This window comes from Diadema antillarum, unplaced genomic scaffold (assembly GCF_040938485.1).
Source record: "Diadema antillarum isolate AM-2024a unplaced genomic scaffold, OU_Dant_1.0 seq00000481_RagTag, whole genome shotgun sequence".
Taxonomy (NCBI): Eukaryota; Metazoa; Echinodermata; class Echinoidea; order Diadematoida; family Diadematidae; genus Diadema; species Diadema antillarum.
In genome coordinates this window covers 849,833-870,522 of record NW_027271445.1, presented here as the reverse complement: position 1 = coordinate 870,522, position 20,690 = coordinate 849,833, and the positions used below count along the sequence as shown (strand labels likewise).

The 20,690-nt window shown below is 38.6% G+C and overlaps 1 protein-coding gene across 1 annotated transcript; it reads left to right on the top strand.

Annotated features, from left to right (window-relative positions):
• Nucleotides 1–251: 251 nt before the first annotated feature.
• On the top strand, nucleotides 252–20,472 carry LOC139733482 (5'-AMP-activated protein kinase catalytic subunit alpha-2-like). The gene is made up of 14 exons (XM_071644297.1): nucleotides 252–405; nucleotides 3,250–3,391; nucleotides 4,420–4,513; nucleotides 7,292–7,436; nucleotides 8,227–8,314; nucleotides 8,864–8,982; nucleotides 9,636–9,744; nucleotides 10,730–10,832; nucleotides 11,395–11,509; nucleotides 13,699–13,772; nucleotides 15,057–15,108; nucleotides 15,514–15,683; nucleotides 16,650–16,812; nucleotides 19,650–20,472. Exons 1-14 carry the CDS (start codon nucleotides 327–329, stop codon nucleotides 19,799–19,801), a joined length of 1,605 nt encoding a protein of 534 aa, XP_071500398.1. The 5' UTR covers nucleotides 252–326; the 3' UTR covers nucleotides 19,802–20,472.
• Nucleotides 20,473–20,690: the final 218 nt, after the last annotated feature.

Sequence of the window (20,690 nt, the reverse complement as noted above, 5' to 3'; positions counted from 1 at the left end):
ATTTAATATGTTCACTATGATCATATTTTAGATATATTTTATTCCAATAAAGTATAATTTTCAACAATAGTGTACTTAAGATTAAATCTTAAAAATATATTTTATTATTCTTATTTAGAAAATAGTTTTATTAATATGATTTTTAAATAAATGCTTATGCTTGAACGGCAGTATAAAATTGGCAGTTGTTTATGTTTACACTGTTAGCGCGAGGTGCGCACTCAACTCTCTGTAATAAATGTATGGTGGTTCGTGAGCATAGCACTCCTCGAAACCAAGCTCACCCTGGGAAACATCGGTAAACTAATCTACGAAATAACGCCAGGATGTCAAATCCTCAAGTCAAAATCGGACATTATGTCATCGGAGAGACTATTGGAATGGGTACTTTTGGAAAAGTGAAAAGTAAGTGACCGTCAAAAGACGTTCATGAGGCAGCTCTTATCACTTCATTCGGGCATTGGCCTGCTTGTGGGTATGATAGTTTACGCGTAGAAGAGGTGTGTGTCGTATTGGTAACGTTAGTGGTGGTGGGAGTGACTGCTGTTCGTCGTTGAGATGTCGCTACCGCGCCGCTAAGCCTAAGCCATGTCGCCTGGCGCCTGCCAGCCAGGACCAGCCATGCCAGGCGGACTCCCTCAGCAAATCTGCTGGAATATCATATAATTCATAGATTCTAGTGACAATAATGCACTATACAGGTCTTGTATAGGCTATTTGTATTAAAGTTGGAAAGACCGAAGAAGATCACACAGCGAGTGATCTTTCTTCAAATCCAATTGTCTTCTGACTCTTCGTCACTCTTCACAGTCTTTTCATAAAATCCACAAAATGTTTAACCCGTTTAATAAGGCGTTTAGATTTATATGGATGGCCCGACACACCCACTCCATACCTACTTCAGCTTCATTTGATCTGGTAGTATTTGCCTTTGTGTTCCAAGGTCCACTCAATATTGTTTCAGGTATTCCTTCCTTTGCTTTGTTCATAACCTAATTAAAAATTATAATGTTCAATTCATATTTTCAATAACATAAATGTCACTGGATCACAAGAGTCTAGATTTAATTTAAATTAAGATTAGTTTTCTCTGAGTGAATTAATCTTCCTCAACCGATCTACTTGCATAGCTTTGCATGCAGGCACCCATTTTACTTGTTGTTTTTTATTCCCTTCTCCTGATTTCCTGTCATTACATTACATGCCCCATTTTTTTTTTTTTTTTTGCTTTCTTTTCCTACTTCCCAATTTATTCACAATTTCTGTTTCTCATTTTACTGGTGCTATGTACGTAGAGTAGTGGGCAGATCATTTGTAAGAGCTACAAAGAGAAATAGATTTTATATTCAGGGCTCGACACTAACCGTGGCCCGGTGGCCCGGGGCCACCAAAAATGAAAGTCGGGCCACCAAATTTCAAAAAAGGGCAAATTTGGTGGCCCGCCTTGGGCCCTGACCAAAATTTTTTGAAAAGTATGTCAAAAAGTTCGTAACTTTTTGCGCCGAAAACTAGCATTTAAATTTGTTTTAAGAGTGGATGAAAAGGACTGAATGAGTGCCTGAGAGTGAATGTTGCGAGTGTGTTGAGGTTTATTTATGAGTAGATACATATGTCCGACTTCCAATTCTTACAATGATAAAACTTGAATATTTGACTCACTAAAAAAACAGGACTTTTAATGTGTCTTTTTTTTTCGGGCCACCAAATTTTTCTCTCGGGCCACCAAAAATTTGAAATTGAGGATTTTGGTGGCCCCATCGGGCCACCAAACAAAAAAGTTAGTGTGGAGCCCTGCTATATTATTCAAGACTTAGAATTGTAGACTTTCAATGTTTTCTTGTACCATGTGCACAGTGTCCTGTTTTCTTTTTCTTTTCTTTTTTTTACATTTGGTTATTTCACATGCCCATGTATGTTCTTTATTGTATTCAACTTATTTTCAGCCAATGGGGGTCTAATTTCTATCTATATTATACTTGTAGATAGATGAATGAAGGAAATGAATTGGAATTGAATGCTGGAAATGATCATATGCTTTCCAGCTGACCTTTTAGGTTCATATTGCTTAATTTCTATACATTCCAGGTTTGGGATAAAATGAGTTTCATGTGAATTGTAATCAGGGTCAGGGACACAAGTCTAAGGAATATATCCTGTCATTGACTGTTTACCAGAAACTTTAAATATTTTTACATTTTTGTGAGTAATTCAGCAAAGTTTGGTCGTGATGTCAGGTATCATACATGACATGTACATGTAATCTCCATCAGTGGACAGCTAGTTCATCTCAGTTATTTTATCAGGATTCAAATAACCACTAAGAACATTAAATGGCAGGGTACTTTTGAAATCAGCCTTTGCTAATGATGATTTGGTTGATACTTTATGTCATAAGACATAAATTTCTATAAAATTATGTGTCTATTTTGTGTGCTGACTAGGTAACAAATTGGTATGATTTGGATATAATTGGTATTTTTGATTCACAAGCAGTGGTGCATGTAATCATGTGTTATCCAGATACCCTAAATATTCTCACTCCAAGGGAATGGTTTAGATAAATTTGTGGCAATTCAGTTTTCCTGTTTGAAACATTTTTGTTTTCTTTAATAAGAATAGGAAAAATATACATCTGACTGAGATTCATCAATTTCCAAAGGAGTGAAAGTTTGTAACAATGTAAGAATAAGATGTAAGGAATTAAAGTTAATTCATTTTCATTTAATCACAGAAGATTTCCTGATAATAGACCAGTTTACCAACATATTTTAATCATTTTGATACCTCTGCAATAAAGGCTTTTCCTGACAACCCGGAAAACAGTAGATGACAGGTTTGAATCCCACTGGTTCCTTTTTCTGACATGTTTGTTGAAATTATAGATCCGCAGTTGCGATCTTACAAATTTCATTTGTAATGAGAGACAAAATTGAAGAAAACTCATACCTCAACCTGAATGCATGCCAGATGCTTTCCTGCTAGGCTTGCCCAACATAGCAAAAACTAATGCCTGCAAAGAGTGTTCCACTGACTGGAATGCACTGAGTATGCCATGACAATTAGATGTGCAAGATACACTGTATGTTGATTGAATAGCTCATTACTGGTAGGTCCTTTGAGGAAAATAACTGTTTGCAAAGATGCTGTAAACCTTTCTAAAAGAAATCATGAAGATAAATTTATGTAGGGGCTTTCAACCAAGATGAAATCTGAAAATGTAACGTTTACATCATCTCTGGGATTTTGCAGTGGGAGAGCACCAGCTGACCCAACACAAAGTTGCCATCAAGATCCTCAACCGACAGAAGATCAAAAATCTTGATGTTGTCAGCAAGATTCGGAGGGAGATCCAGAACATGAAACTTTTCAGGCACCCGCATATCATCAAACTGTGAGTATGGTACTTAAGTAAGATGATTGATTTACATAGCCTCTTGAGGATTCCAGAGAATAGGCTACCCTTTATCACTGATATTTGATAAAGTACTGTATATTACAGTTCTTACATTGTAGCAGAACCAGTGAAGTGTCACCATTATAAAAACATTTATATTTTCAATATTAAAAGTGTCTATGATGTAGAACTCGGCTTTAACACGACACATGAGTTGTCCAAAACCTGTGTTCCTAACCTGTTGAATTAAAATGTAGAAAATCCAAACTCTTTGAGCTTAATTGAGGACTCTGGAGACAATTTAGTCTATTGAAGTGCACTGACTCATGGTGAATCACTGCACTTTTATATACTGTGCATAGGATAAAGGGGATCAAAATCTCCAATAACTGCTCTAAAGGGTTATCAGAATCATCATGAACCTTTGAATACTTATTTGTGAAAGCACATTCTCTTCATGATTATTTCAAACACGACTACTATTTCTTTTGCTGATTTCTGTAGATTCTGTTTCTTTGATTTATCATCACATTATGCATATATATGATACTACGAACTTTTCATGACTGTAGTATCAACTTACATTATAAACTCGTCATATTCACAGACAGTATGAAAATATTTTCAACAGGCCTGGGCACTTGAAGGTTATTTCATCAATTGATATGATACATGTATAAAAGAAAATAAAACAAACAGAGAATTCAATGGAAATTTATGAAAATCTTTCTTTCTGATAAATATGACAATAGAACAGTGTGACTTTTCATGTTGACACCATCTTTGATTTTAAACTTGTTGATACATCTAGTAAAGCATTGAAAAAATTGCAACCTCCTTCAAGGCAACTTTCCATTTATTGACAAATCTGTAATTTGCTTCTTGTACTTCTAACCAAATATTCCACTGTCTACTCTGACTGTGTAATACAAGTGTTTACTGAGTAGATGACAGACTTTGCTTGATCTTGCATGTACATACATGTTGAATGAAAAATACAATGTACTGTGTGATTTTTTTCATAGATACCAAGTCATCAGTACTCCAACAGATATCTTCATGGTGATGGAATATGTGGCCGGAGGAGAACTCTTTGATTACATCGTCAAGCATGGCAAGGTACGCTTCAATCACTCATTCATCTACACCTTGCTGATACAAGGGTGCATCCGCAATTCTGAAATTGTTATGTAGTAAAGAAAGAATGCATAATTCAAAGTGTATATCTCATAAAGCACATCACATGTGTATGCACATAACAGACCTCGTCAAAACACTGTGCACATCTGATCTGTCTGGGGGGCGATCCTCTCTCTTAGAGCGTCAGAATGCAAGTCCTCTTCTCTGCATGTTATACACCTTGTAATTCTCTTCATACATTTAGTCATACACATTGGTTCTACTGTTGTAACACACTATGAATGGGTGAATTGGGGTGGAGTCTTCATGTTAAAGAGAGGTTTTTATTGGGCAAAACTTTGGTTGTTATAGAAACAAAGGTTGGACTAGTTTTATAAAGGAGGTACATTGTAGTATTCTTGGTTTTGGATTCAACAATTCTAGGTAATCAGTGAGGGAAGGGCAGGATGTTTGGGTTTGACTTCGCCTGGTCGTAAATTAGATGGGGCTAGATGTACTCAAGGGATGATGAAGGTCGATGACTCACTGGATGAAGTGGAGAGTATTGGTAGGGGTCATTGACTGGCCGGAGGTGAAGAGATGTATCCGGTCATCATACTCAGTAATGAGAGGGGGTAGTAATAACTTTGTGTATCATTACACAACAATATCCACTTTGTGCCGGCGAGTCTGCATGCATTCATCATTCACTAACTTGTCAGGAGTTTTGTTTGTGTGTTTTGTTGTCCCCGCCGAACGAGTTCGAGCAGGGGACTATGAAACGGGCTCCGTACGTGTGTGTGTCCGTGTGTCCGTCCGTCCGTCCGTGTGTCCGTCCGTCCGTCCGTCCGTGTGTCCGTGTGTGCGTCCGTGTGTGATCAAAATCTTCAATTTGCTACTTCTCTGTCATTTATGAGCCAATTTTGATTCTGTTTGCTTTATATGATAGCACTACATGGGAGCTTTGAAACTTCTACACAGAATTTCAGTCGTGACCTTTGACCTTGACCTTTGACCTATACTGTACATTTTGCTACAAAATGCTACTCCTTCGCCATTTCTAACCCGATTTCGATTCCGTTTGCTTTATATGATGGCACTAGGTGAGGGCTTCAAAACTTCTACACAGAATTTTGACCTTTGACTTCTTTGACCTTTGACCTTGATTTTTGACCTATATTGTACATTTTGCTACAAAATGCTACTCCTTCGCCATTTCTAACCCGATTTCGATTCCGTTTGCTTTATGTGATGGCACTAGGTGAGGGCTTCAAAACTTCTACACAGAATTTTGACCTTTGCCTTCTTTGACCTTTGACCTTGATTTTTGACCTATATTGTACATTTTGCTACAAAATACTACTCCTTCGCCATTTCTAACCCGATTTCGATTCCGTTTGCTTTATGTGATGGCACTAGGTGAGGGCTTCAAAACTTCTACATAGAATTTTGACCTTTGCCTTCTTTGACCTTTGACCTTGATTTTTGACCTGTATTGTACATTTTGCTACAAAATGCTACTCCTTCGCCATTTCTAACCCGATTTCGATTCCGTTTGCTTTATATGATGGCACTAGGTGAGGGCTTCAAAACTTCTACACAGAATTTTGACCTTTGACTTCTTTGACCTTTGACCTTGATTTTTGACCTATATTGTACATTTTGCTACAAAATGCTACTCCTTCGCCATTTCTAACCCGATTTCGATTACGTTTGCTTTATGTGATGGCACTAGGTGAGGGCTTCAAAACTTCTACACAGAATTTTGACCTTTGCCTTCTTTGACCTTTGACCTTGATTTTTGACCTATATTGTACATTTTGCTACAAAATACTACTCCTTCGCCATTTCTAACCCGATTTCGATTCCGTTTGCTTTATGTGATGGCACTAGGTGAGGGCTTCAAAACTTCTACACAGAATTTTGACCTTTGCCTTCTTTGACCTTTGACCTTGATTTTTGACCTGTATTGTACATTTTGCTACAAAATGCTACTCCTTCGCCATTTCTAACCCGATTTCGATTCCGTTTGCTTTATGTGATGGCACTAGGTGAGGGCTTCAAAACTTCTACACAGAATTTTGACCTTTGCCTTCTTTGACCTTTGACCTTGATTTTTGACCTGTATTGTACATTGGCTACAAAATGCTACTCCTTCGCCATTTCTAACCCGATTTCGATTCCGTTTGCTTTATGTGATGGCACTAGGTGAGGGCTTCAAAACTTTACACAGAATTTTGACCTTTGACCTTGATTTTTGACCTGTATTGTACATTGGCTATAAAATGCTACTCCTTCGCCATTTCTAACCCGATTTCGATTCCGTTTGCTTTATGTGATGGCACTAGGTGAGGGCTTCAAAACTTTTACACAGAATTTTGACCTTTGACTTCTTTGACCTTTGACCTTGATTTTTTACCTATATTGCACATTTTGCTACAAAATGCTACTTCCGGCGGGGACATATATTACGCACCGCGTAATTTCTACTTTTCCTTGTTTATTCAAGTAACATCAGTTATGTACCTTTATAAGTGCCATTACACAAGCTACACATACTGTAATTACTACCATGTACTGCATGTCTCTTTAGCACATAATCTGCATCTGTGATACTTTCTTTTTCATCCCGAGGACACCTAAACACTATAAATATTAAGTGTGTAATGGTAAGTACAGTGTACCTGGTATGTATTGTTTATGAGTCTAAGGCATAATTTTGATGTCCATGTGAAGATATTTATATGCAATGCCATCCTTTTTCTTTTCCCACCATAGCTGAAGGAACATGAAGCAAGACGATTCTTCCAGCAGATCATTTCGGGAGTAGACTACTGCCACCGTCACATGATTGTCCATCGGGACCTCAAGCCAGAAAACTTGCTTCTAGACCCAAACCTCCATGTCAAGATTGCAGACTTTGGTATGATACTCTAATGATGTCTTGGGAATAATCACCAAATGATTGATAGTTCTGGATATTTTACGATTATACATCAGTAATTTTACAATTATTGATGTGTTTATTGGATTTTAAAAAAATGCTATTGGGTTCACATCCATGGGTTACTGTAAACGTGGAAATTTTCGCGGATTTCGCGCTACGTTCGGCTAGCGCGAATTAAAAAACGCGCGAATATATCTTCGCAATTTTCCATGCACATTTTGAACGGCCTGAATTGCATGTGTGTACTGCTACATAGTACAGACATGTTTACGTATATAGCAGTATCATCGCACGCACCGCACGCACCGAGCCCAGGCCGATTGGTGTGCTACATCCCCGCGACTACAGTAGGTGTACTAGTACTACAGTACATGTATCGAGTAAAATCAAAGAGGTTAGTTGAGCGCTTGTACTCGCACTCGCGCCGCTCGCTACGTCGCTTATCGTACGCTGGCATCGCTGGATGAAAACAGCGATTGTCTATTAACCCGCTGCGGAGCGCGAATTTAAGAACCCGCGAATATGTTTTCGAGCCGCTCAGCGCGAAAAATTAATTGCGCGAAAATATTGACGTTTACAGTACGTGGTTTGTGCATGCTTTCATGAACGAGAATTGTGTAGTTGTTCACTCGATATCTATTGTGTCCCTAGTCCTTATGGAGAACAGGTAATGGTAAATATCTCTCATTTTATAAGAAGTTGTTTGGAAGGTATTGATACCCAACAGCATAGTCATACATTGTATTTAATTGTTGTATTTTTTCAGGTCTCTCAAACATGATGACGGATGGGGAATTCTTGCGGACCAGCTGTGGGTCACCAAACTATGCTGCTCCTGAGGTCATCTCTGGCAAGTGAGTGAGGTCAAACTCATCTGTTACCATGGCAGCGACAATGACATTTTTTGGTCTTGCCTTGTTTTTGACAATAGCAACAATATATAGAATCCTGAGGGCAAGTTTCTTATGTGTACTGATATTACTCTTTGTAATTGCCACAGACTTGAGATGAAATTGATATCTCATTCATACATTTTAGTCATCAGTCTCAAAAAGTCTTAAACAGGTCTGTATCAGGTTGTACTTTTCATGTTGTTTATGAGTTAAAGCTCCTTCTTTTGAGCATCCGGTCACGTTTCCATGCAGTTTTGTTTTGGTGTGTGTGTGTGTCAGATGATAGGTCTGAAATTACCAGTATATCCCAAGACCCGAATGTAGCTTGTATATCTGGTTATTTTGCATATTCTGTATATTGTCATGGTCTCAAGTTGAGTGTTGACTGCACGAGGGAAAGCAGTTTATTTTTGTTTCATGAATGTTAGGTGATTAGTGACAGATCACAGATCATTTTCTGTTTCTGTACAGTGTCTTTTTAAATTTCTTTTTCTTTGTTTGTTTTTTCAGACTGTACGCAGGCCCAGAAGTTGATATCTGGAGCTGTGGAGTAATCCTGTATGCCTTGCTCTGTGGGACGCTCCCATTTGACGATGAGCATGTTCCAACTCTCTTCAGAAAGATCAAAGGTAGAACAATCAAAAGGTCTAGAATACCAGACAGTGTGATTTACTGTGTTTGCCATATATGTTTCGCGAGGTTTTTATTTTCATGAATTTTGCGAGCCAGGTGCTATTTGCAAATTTAACAACATGTGAACATATGAACTCTGATCCCCACATTAGTGCGATGTACACACATCCATTTCTCTGTCTATTACTGTACTCTGTGATTGTGAGTTTAACCACTCGCGGTGAGTTTAACCACTCGCGACATTGTTTGGGAAGTTCTGATTCAGGAAAAAGCGCACTTGCTATATATATGGTGTATACAGTAATATGTAAAGACATGTCTAGTAGACTTGCTGAATAACACCAGTACAGCACCCTCACTAAGTTGTGAAATTGTGTTTGTTTGTTTGTTTGTTTGTTTGTTTTGTGTAGGTAATATGCACTGAGTCCTTGCCTTCAAAGTTATAATTTCATGTGAACATGATGTTCACAGATTTGTATGTAAGCCCAATCTCGACTAAATTGACCCAAGGTTGCCAATTTCCAACAGGACATCATTTTAGATATCATACTCATACTCTAGTCTATTATAACTTATTTCAATACCAACTTTGCTAAACTTCCGCTGACCTGTTACCGTAACGTTTGCATTTGATTGGTTTGTGCTGCAGGTGGACATTTTGTGATACCAGACCACATTGAGAAGTCTCAAGTGAAGAGTCTCATCCAACACATGTTACAGGTAGACCCACTCAAGAGAGCTACCATTAAAGAAGTCAGGTGGGTTACTCATGCATTTTTTTTTTTTCTCCTCACTGTAAAAAGTTACAGGCATTTCCCACAAAAGTGACTCTTAGCTGAGGAATGTTGCCAGTAATACATGTTTACTGTTTCTTCTTGAATTTTGCTGGTAATGTGTTGTAGAATGTTGGCAATAGAGTCTATACTGTCCTATAGACTGTTGTCCATGATATATTTGTAGTCCTTGTACAATGTAGGCTGATTATGTTGTACATGTCAATTACTACATGTAGAATGCATATTATATATCTTGCTGGTGAAAGCCTATTGAAATCTGTCTCATGTCACTTGAAACAGAACTTATTTATAAGTGCCTTGCTTCAGTAGCTTCATGTCAGTTTGTAAGTCATGCACCTTCTGACAGAGGCTTGTGATAAAATATGAGATGCCTTTTTTTTCATATATGGAAGCAAATTCTGTTTGTTTGTTTTCCATTAAAAATATCAACATATTCCATACAGAAGAAAAATGTTTTGCATATAAAGGTCATGAAAAAAAAAAAAAAAACGTATGGAAGGTTGCCCATTTTCATTAGTGACAATGATTGTCACTTCTGGTCTTCATGGGGCCCTGTTTACAAGAATTTCACACAATCAGGGACTGATTACAGTAGAATAAATGCTGTGGATGCTGAATGCTGGTTACATAGTATTGCATCATGATGATGAACACGACACACACTTTTGAAGAAGAACAGGAGAAAAATCAAGAGAGTTAGAATATAAGAGATCATAGTATTAAATGTCACTTTAATTTCCAATTCAGTCTGGCTTGGGTCCAGTGACATAATGATGCGAGGTATGGTGCAGACTTGTGTGTTACGTGTAGCATTGTACATTGTGTTATGGTATGAAATCACAAAACACTGCTCATGTCCAGTCACATCAACCCATTTAGAACCACCATCTCCAAGTAACGGTGTTCATTGACCTTGAAATTCTATGGGCCTTTATTTTGGTTGCAGGGACCACGAGTGGTTTAAAGTGGATCTTCCCGGGTACCTGTTCCCCCAGAACGACTTTGACGACTCCATCGTCGATGTGGAAGCAGTCAAGGAAATCTGTGATGTAAGCCTTCAAATGATTTAATATCTAACATTTTTTAAAGCAAAATTTACTGCAATTTACTGGAGAAGTAAATCTCATATCTGGTATGCTGATTTTTATCCTAAAGTACATGTATTTGTGAAAATATGTTATTTACCATATGACTTGAAAAAAAAAAGAAAGAACACATTTTTCTGTGAGATTACACAACGACATGTGCCTAGCAAAAGAGATTCTTTACAGTTTGAAAGGAGTTCGTTGGATAACACGGTTCAACTGTTGAAAAATTTTCTTAACTTGTTTTGGAATGTATATGATAGGCAGCAGTAACATATGCATTCAATTCAGCAGACATGATAGTAATCTAGGCTTTTTGTAGTTGATTTTCATTTACAATTGTCTTGTGGAATTAAATGGGCTCTAACCTATGGAAATGAAAACCATATTCTACCACTTCCTTAATGAGGTGACAATTTTGTTATCATGACAATTTAACCCTATGCATTAGAAATTAATTTTTGTGGTTGCTACCAGAAGAAATTTCATCAACATGTGACATTTGACCTTTGACACTTGCCCACAGAAATTCAACGTGAAAGAAACTGAGGTTCAGAATGCTCTGCTGTGTGGAGACCCTCACGATCAGCTTCGTATCGCATATTACCTCATCATAGACAACAAGAGGATTATGGATGAAGGTAAGCATTCAAATGTGTACTGTATACGCCAAATTTTTCGTGAAGTTTTTATTTTCGCAAATTTCGCGAGTCAGCTGCTATTCGCAAAATTAATAACATGCGAAAATATTGACTCTGATTCTGATATGAATGTGACGTACGCATACAAATTTCTCCGTTCAGTACAGGACTCCATGATCGCGAATTTAACCACTCGCGAAATCGTCGGGAAGTCTCGATTCGCAAAAATTTAGACCCACAAAATATATGGCATATGCAGTATTTGTGTTGAACGGACTAGCTGTACAGAGAAAAGAGAGACACGGTTTATGTCAAAAGTAAAATTTTGATAAGCATTATAAGTTATGATGAGAATGATGATGATTAGTATGGTATAGTCATCATTGCGATTATTATTAGTTTTACATGAAACGTCATCTTCATTGTTATATCGAGAGAATAGGTGCTGAAGGATTGTGCAAGGAATGTTACAACAGGACAAGTTCACCTTCATAGACATGTGGGTTAAGTGAATGCAGCAATATTAGTAGAACACATCAGTGAGAGTTTGAGGAAAACCGAACAATCCGTTCAAAAGTTATGAATTTTTGAAGTTTCTGCTCAGTCACGACTGGATGAGAAGACTACAGTGCACTCCCGTTACAACGAACACGGTTATAACGAAATTTCGTTAAAACGAAGTAAATCTTCTGGTCCCAAAATTATCACCATTAAAGTCTATGGTACAAAATTCGCTTATGACGAACACAGTTATAGCGAAATTTCCGTTATAACAAAGTCTTTTCCGAGCGCCACAGACAAAGAAAAACAAAAGAAATGTGCTCCGTTATAACGAAATGCGAATTGCTTTCGAAAATACGTAGCGGAACAAGCATTTATAGCGTCTCTGCATGGGTGAACAATGCACACCACTGTGTATTCGCTCCTTGTGTCACGCACAGTTTCTGAGGGGAACTTGCGTTTATTATTGTAATACAGTTATCCCATCACATTTCACATAGCTTTCCAATGTATGTTGAGTATTCACCAAACATAATATGATATATATACGTGGTTCCTTGTTTTCGTTATATATTGTATTTGTTCGGTTATAACGAAATTTCGTTATAACGAAAGAAAACTGCCGGTCCCGAGCATTTCGTTATAACGGGAGTGCACTGTACTATAGCTTGTGATGTCACATGTGTACAACGATATAAAGAAAGAATCAAGAAAATTCAACATATTTTTACTTTTCTTGCATAACAAAAGAACACTCGACTTCTCTCTTTCAGAAGATAGGGTGAATGATATTACCCTTAACATACGTCAGTAACAAGTCGAAGAAATGTGCACTTTACTCAAAAGTAAAGTTTTGTGAAATTCTCTTTTTATTTTCCTTATATCGTTGTACGCATGTGACATACACTGTAGTAGTTTTCTCATCCAGCAGTGACTGTGCAGACACATACTTAAAAAAGTTCATTACTTTTGAATGGATAGTCCGATTTTCCCCAAACTTTCACTGATGTGTTCTACTAATATTTTTGCCATGTATATGAAGGTGGACTTGTCCTTTAAGACAAGATGTATATTTGTGTCATTTCTATGCATTACTGTAAAAGTGGAAATTTTCACGGTGTTGAAATTTTCGCACGTTTCGTGCAACCAGAACCTGGCGCGAAAATAAAATCACGCGAATATTTTTGCATGCCATATGATCCAGTAGTTGATGTCTTGATTCCGCAGAATTAAAAACCCGCGAAACTCTTCTCACCTGGCCAAGCGCGAAAAATTAGTCGCGCGAAAATATCCACTTTTACAGTACCCTTTTTATGTGTTATTGAAAGCCTTCAGAAAAGATCAGCACTTGATCATCCATCCCACAAACCTTTGTAATAAAGTATCATATCACGTGTACTGTAAAAGTGGAAATTTTCACGGTGTTCAAATTTTCGCGCATTTCGCGCAACCAGAAACTAGCGCGAAAATAAAAGCAAGCGAATATTTTTGCTTGCCATATGTGCCTGTGCGTGATGTCTTGATTCCGCGGAATTAAAAACACGCGAAACTCTTCCGACCCGGCCAAGCGCGAAAAAGTAGTCAGGCGAAAATATCCACTTTTACAGTATATATTTTCCACTTGATTTTGCTCTGACTCATACATTTGTACACACACTCTCTCCCTTTCTCTGTGTCTCTTTCTTTAGCTGCCAAGTCACAAATGAAAGATTTCTATCTAGCCTCTAGCCCACCTCCCAGGGAATCGTACCTTGAAGTGCAGGTGAGACAAGGGCAACTTTATTTGATGTCATATAATGACTAGAAGATAGTAGAATTTTGATGAACTAAAGAAGTAGAGATATCATCCGTACACAATCAAATCTATGTACATAGACTGCTGGAGAGAAACATGAATGCAGATATTGCTCGAGATGATTTGAGGCATGTCATTCCATGAAAGTAACCAGAAGGTGAGAAGATGCAACGCGAGAGTTTTCTGTGTGTATGATGGAATAGGATGACTATGTCAAGCATAGAATAATGAAAACCACAGGGTAAATGCAGCAAACTGTACCGGTATTTGAATTATCATGTTGGATGGTACTGTGAAAGTGGGCATATTCACTGTGTGGGAATTTTTGTGCATTTTGGCTGACATTAAAATAGTGCAATAAAAGCATGCTAAGTTGTTTGCTTCTTGTGTGTGATATTAAACTTAATTTTACTTCCACAGAATTGAAAACATGCAAAATTCATCTGACTCGACTCGACGTGAAAAATTTCTCGCAAAAAAATTTCCACTTTTAAGTACTCTGATTTCAGCCGGGATGTCTCTGAGAACTGTAATCTCATTCATTGTGATTGCAGACCTGCATTCTCTGATTCTGCAGGATCTTCTATCAAACATTAATTATTTTTGTTTCAGTTCTGACAAAAAGAATATAAAAGTTCAAGGTCTGATTTAAAATTACAGTTTATTTGACCATCAAGATTGATGTAACACGCAAGTATCCCCCTCAAAGGTCTTTAGAATCTGCCTGATTATCTTGTGTGAACGTTGGCAGCCCTGCCTGTGACCCAGGTGGAAAGATGTTAAGCATGTGGTTATACCACACATACATACAGAACTTTGTGTGTGGTGTTTTCAGGTTTACTGCACAGGAGGCATTAATTTCTGGGATGTTCTTAACTGCTTTAAACTGGAAATGCTGTAGTCAAATCTTTATCAGTGCAATGTCTGTGTGTACACAGTTTGGAGGAAATGTCTGGCTCACGGTGTCTCTCTAGACCCACAGTACATGTAAGAGTGAGTGTCTTGCAATGCTGATGCGACATACAATGGAGCAGCTGCTGGAAGATTAAGGCTAACACTGAAGATTAAACATACAATCACACGTTATGTATCTATGATATCTAAATGTTTTCTTTTGGACCATATGATTAGAACATTTCAATTCGTTAATAAGTCAGAGAAGTAATTGTATGGTGTATACATCGTGTATGTCTATGTGTGTACATGTAGATGATTTATAAATCAGAAAATTCTTTGTGTTTTCATGTGAAGTCACAGGAAGGAGGGTTTGCACAGCCCAAGGCTCATCCAGAGCGGTTAACAAGTGAGTGATTTGTCTGGCAAAAAATTTTAATGTGAATAACATCCATCATATTGCAGACTCTGTTGTTGTTTTCTGAAGTGTGGTTTGAGGTCCCAGCAAATAAGATATATATTACAATCATGTTTTGTTGTGTTTTTGATTGTTTGTTTTTTTACCATGTTTCCATGAATAACAGCATCATATTTATTAAGGGAAATGTTATGTGTAGCTGTGAAAGTTTACTCCTGAAAAAAAAAAGTAAAAAATGATTTTTTTTTTACTGCTGTAATTTAATTGTTTGGACGAAAAATTACTTTTCATAACTTAGATCATTCATTTGCACTAACTTGTAAGTCAGTCAGTTTTTTGAATATCAATCTTTGTTCTAACAATTTTCACCCCTATGTGCATGTCCATCTGTAATAGCCCTGACGATGAATTCGCTCGAGAACTTCAACAACCAAAGCTCAGAGAGCCAGCGGCGGGTACTGGCCACGCCCGTCAAGCGTTCCAAGTGGCACCTGGGCATCCGGTCCCAGAGCCGACCCCATGACATCATGGGTGAAGTCTTCAGGGCCATGAAGGCACTCAACTTTGTGAGTTACTTCTTTCTCTTCCCTTCCCCCACCATCATTCACAATCCTGTAATGTCAGACAGATGGCTTAAGAGTAGGGTTTTCTTACTGTTAGTTCAAGGTAGCCTGTATGCACCCATCCTAGTGGGTCCATGTTGTTGGTTTCTTTAAGCAATTCTCCCCGCATCACTCTCCTTAAGGATCCTTAGACCCTGGAAAAGACTTACTGGCTGTACAATCTTTCAATGGTCACCATGACAACAGCCAGTCACCAACAACCACAAGTGATTCTTAAAAAACAAACAAACAAACAGAGTTTTAAAAAAGCAAAGTGAAAATCAAAAACAGGAAACAAATCAATATTATCATGTCAACAAATGTTGACTTGAAGACAGTTCTTGTAGCCGCACACACCTAAATATAAGAGCACATGTTTTCCCACTTTGCTAATAGACACACCACTACAATGTACATGTATACGCGTGGACCAGCATTACATTTGCTGTCCTCATTCTACCTGTGTGCATGTAATGGTTGATTTAATGTTTGGTGCTCGTGCTGGTGTTAGTGCTGGCTCAACACTAGCATCAGCAATAATCCCAAACTTGAAATCAGTTACTGTAATAGCAAATAGGCCTAAAGATTATGATGTACACATTGTAGTTCTGGGAGCTACATGTACTGTTTGGCCCGGTGCTGAATATAGTCTGCAGAATCATGCTACATGATATGTGTTTGCAATTTACATGTTTTGTTTTGTCCATGGCGATTATCAATTAGTCACTGCAAGTTTGGTGCTGGTGTTTGGCATTTCTATACATGTGGGACTCACACAGTCGCATCCCTGGATGCACGTTTCCCCTTCTCACATTGAGTACACATGTAGTCTGTGGTTATGGAACAAACTGTTAGAAATGATTGAAGATTGATAAGGCAACACAGGGTCTCTCAGAAGTCATCTTTCATGTGTATATTGCCCCTATACAGGAATGGAAGGTGGTGAATCCATTCTATGTCCGAGTTAGGAAAATCAACCCGGTGACCGGTGCCCAGATCAAGATGGGGCTGCAGCTGTACCAGGTGGACAGCAAGAGCTACCTGCTGGACTTCAAGAGTCTGACCAACCCAAGGGATAGCGGCATCAGTGCAGGTGAGAACAAAGAGGGCATTTGTTTTCTTTCTGGTTTATTTTGAGGTTCAAGGGTACAAGGTGCAGAGAGGATTAAGTGCACACTGAGATACTGTACTGTAGTGCTGCTACTGGACCGAAGATGCAAACACTGTAGGGTACTCTCACTGGCTGACTGTGCCTCCGATTGCCCATGACGTTGAGATAGCTGCAGTGGTTGCTGCAATATTGCAACAAAGTAGTGGCAACAGTTGCAGGGTCTGCCTAATCGTCAGACATGGTCTACAATATTTCTGCAATGTCACATTGACAGAGAAATGGGTTGAAAACTCAAAAGGCTTTTACTAATTGTCCCCGCCGAACGAGTTCGAGCAGGGGACTATGAAACGGGCTCCGTACGTGTGTGTGTCCATGTGTCCGTCCGTCCGTCCGTCCGTCCGTCCGTCCGTGTGTCCGTGTGTGCGTCCGTGTGTGATCAAAATCTTCAATTTGCTACTTCTCTGTCATTTATGAGCCAATTTTGATTCTGTTTGCTTTATATGATAGCACTACATGGGAGCTTTGAAACTTCTACACAGAATTTCAGTCGTGACCTTTGACCTTGACCTTTGACCTATATTGTACATTTTGCTACAAAATGCTACTCCTTCGCCATTTCTAACCCGATTTCGATTCCGTTTGCTTTATGTGATGGCACTAGGTGAGGGCTTCAAAACTTCTACACAGAATTTTGACCTTTGACTTCTTTGACCTTTGACCTTGATTTTTGACCTGTATTGTACATTTGGCTACAAAATGCTACTCCTTCGCCATTTCTAACCCGATTTCGATTCCGTTTACTTTATGTGATGGCACTAGGTGAGGGCTTCAACACTTCTACACAGAATTTTGACCTTTGACTTCTTTGACCTTTGACCTTGATTTTTTGACCTATAAATTATTGTACATTTTGCTACAAAATGCTACTCCTTCGCCATTTCTAACCCGATTTCGATTCCGTTTGCTTTATGTGATGGCACTTGGTGAGGGCTTCAACACTAGTACACAGAATTTTGACCTTTGACTTCTTTGACCTTTGACCTTGATTTTTTGACCTGTATTGTACATTTTGCTACAAAATGCTACTCCTTCGCCATTTCTAACCCGATTTCGATTCCGTTTGCTTTATGTGATGGCACTAGGTGAGGGCTTCAACACTTCTACACAGAATTTTGACCTTTGACTTCTTTGACCTTTGACCTTGATTTTTTGACCTGTATTGTACATTTTGTTACAAAATGCTACTTCCTGCGGGGACATATATTACGCACCGCGTAATTTCTACTTTTCCTTGTTTTTTATGGAAATTAAGCTTGATCGGCTTTTATCCTGAGTAACAGATTTTTGTCCCCACCGAACGAGTTCGAGCAGGGGACTATGAAACGGACTCCGTACGTGTGTGTGTCCATGTGTCTGTCTGTCCGTGTGTGCGTCCGTGTGTGATCAAAATCTTCAATTTGCTACTTCTCTGTCATTTATGAGCCAATTTTGATTCTGTTTGCTTTATATGATAGCACTACATGGGAGCTTTGAATCTTCTACACAGAATTTCAGTTGTGACCTTTGACCTTGACCTTTGACCTGTATTGTACATTTTGCTACAAAATGCTACTCCTTCGCCATTTCTGACCCAATTTTGATTCCGTTTGCTTTATGTGATGGCACTAGGTGAGGGCTTCAAAACTTATGCACAGAATTTTGACCTTTGACTTCTTTGACCTTTAACCTTGATTTTTGACCTGTATTGTACATTTTGCTACAAAATGCTACTCCTTCGCCATTTCTAACCCGATTTTGATTCCGTCTGCTTTATGTGATGGCACTAGGTGAGGGCTTCAAAACTTGTACAAAGAATTTTGACCTTTGACTTCTTTGACCTTTGACCTTGATTTTTTACCTATATTGTACATTTTGCTACAAAATGCTACTTCCGGCGGGGACGTATATTACGCACCATGTAATTTCTACTTTTCCTTGTTCATGTTTGATCCACAGTCATTTTTCTTGCTGTGTTTTGGCAAAGTATTGCTAGGGTTACAATGTGTTTCAAGCCTCTTGAAGTGAAGTAGTTTTAGCCAAGTTTAATATGTGTTTTTGACACTGGTCAGCCAGCGGAATTGTATTGCATGATTATAGCTGCAATTGGGATGTGTTGAAGCAGTTACCTGTTCGTCCATTTCTGTTCATGATTTAGTGCTGTATGAAAAGAGTTACAAGTGTTGCAACTGATTATCAAATTGCCCTTCTTCTACGTAGATAAGCACCGATTATTCAGTGTTGTAGTAGCAGCCATGATATAAATATAATGAGCATACATACTTGGGTTGGGCTTGACCCAACAATCTCCTGATTACAAGACAGCATCGTATTCACTAGACTACCAAGCTTTCGCCCAACAGCCAGTGCTGGTTCTTATCCTTCATAGCAATAGGTACTCTGTATTAAATTCAAATTATTGAATTCTTACGTCGAGTTGTTTTTATTGCTACTGACTGACAAATTGCCCTTTATTGATGTAAGTTGTTGCTCAGTAGCAATAAAAACAACTTGGATGCAAGAATTTATTCATTTAGATATTTGTACACTGCACTCCCATTATAAAGAAGATGGTTATAACCAAATTTCTGTTACAGCAAAGTAAAAATTCATGTCCCAAAATTATCATCTACATTATCTTTATATGCTTTTATTGTTCAGCTACAGTAGTGTATAACAAAATTTTGATACCAGGAAAGAAAACTGTCAGTCCCAAGGACTTTGATATAACAGAGGAGTCGTCTGTACTCATTTTTTCTCTTGTTTCTCATTTACGTGTACAGAGGAGAGACTGGATGGAGAGGAGCCCCTCTCCCCTCGATCACCGAACACGCCCACCTTTCCCCAGTCACCCGGCTCACCGCGCTGCATGCAGCACTGCACTATGGAGTTCTTTGAGATGTGCGCCAGCCTCATCGCCACCTTGGCCCGCTGAGTCCGAGTGAGAGGGAGGGGGAGAGAGAGAGAGCGAGAGGATGAGAGGGAGTGAGTGAGAGAGATGGAGAGAGAGAGAGAGAAAAACAACAAAGGGATGAAACAGATGACAGTGAAAGATGGAGCATTGTTTGGGTCAATAGACTAACATGACTGCGATGTCCCACTGTAAGATGCTGTGTAGTGAAGTGACTCTTTGACTGCTCAGTGTGTTGCCGTTGTGCAATGATCTCTTGGAGTGATGGGAAAGCACTTTAAGCAGAAGAAGGGGTGTTACCACCAAAGAGTGTTTACACTGTATTTCACATCTTCTGGTTTTTGAATGCAGATTGCCATGGAAAGAGGTGTGATTAGGCAGTGATTTTGCATTTCAAGAGCAGAACCTTGTGACATTACCATCCGTGGGGCAATGCCTTGTACTGGTGATAGCACCCCAAACACACACAAGGGCAATGTATTTGTGTAGTGTTGTCCACCCCAAATTCTGTGTAGTGTTACAAGTGTGGTGTCAGCTAACCTTGTGTGGCATGTATTGACACACATACGGTGTAGTGTTGACAGAGTGAAGTTGATGGTGTTGCAGTGTGCAGTGTTATTGCATACCCAACATTTATTGTTAGTGTTTAATAGTGTAATGTGTATACTGTAGCAGTGGTGTGGCCCTTAAATGTGTAAGAACAGCACTTACATTGTACAAGAATGAGACAGTGTAGGACATACATAAAGCTTTTGTTGCTGGTGTTTTTAACACACCACGACACACTATAAAGCCCTGTACATTTGTTCGTACTTGTGTAATCCCTGGATCTTCCTTTTAGTATTAAAGCATTTGATGAATAGAATAAGACAGTGATTTAAAAAACATATATAGATATTGAAATATAAAGAGG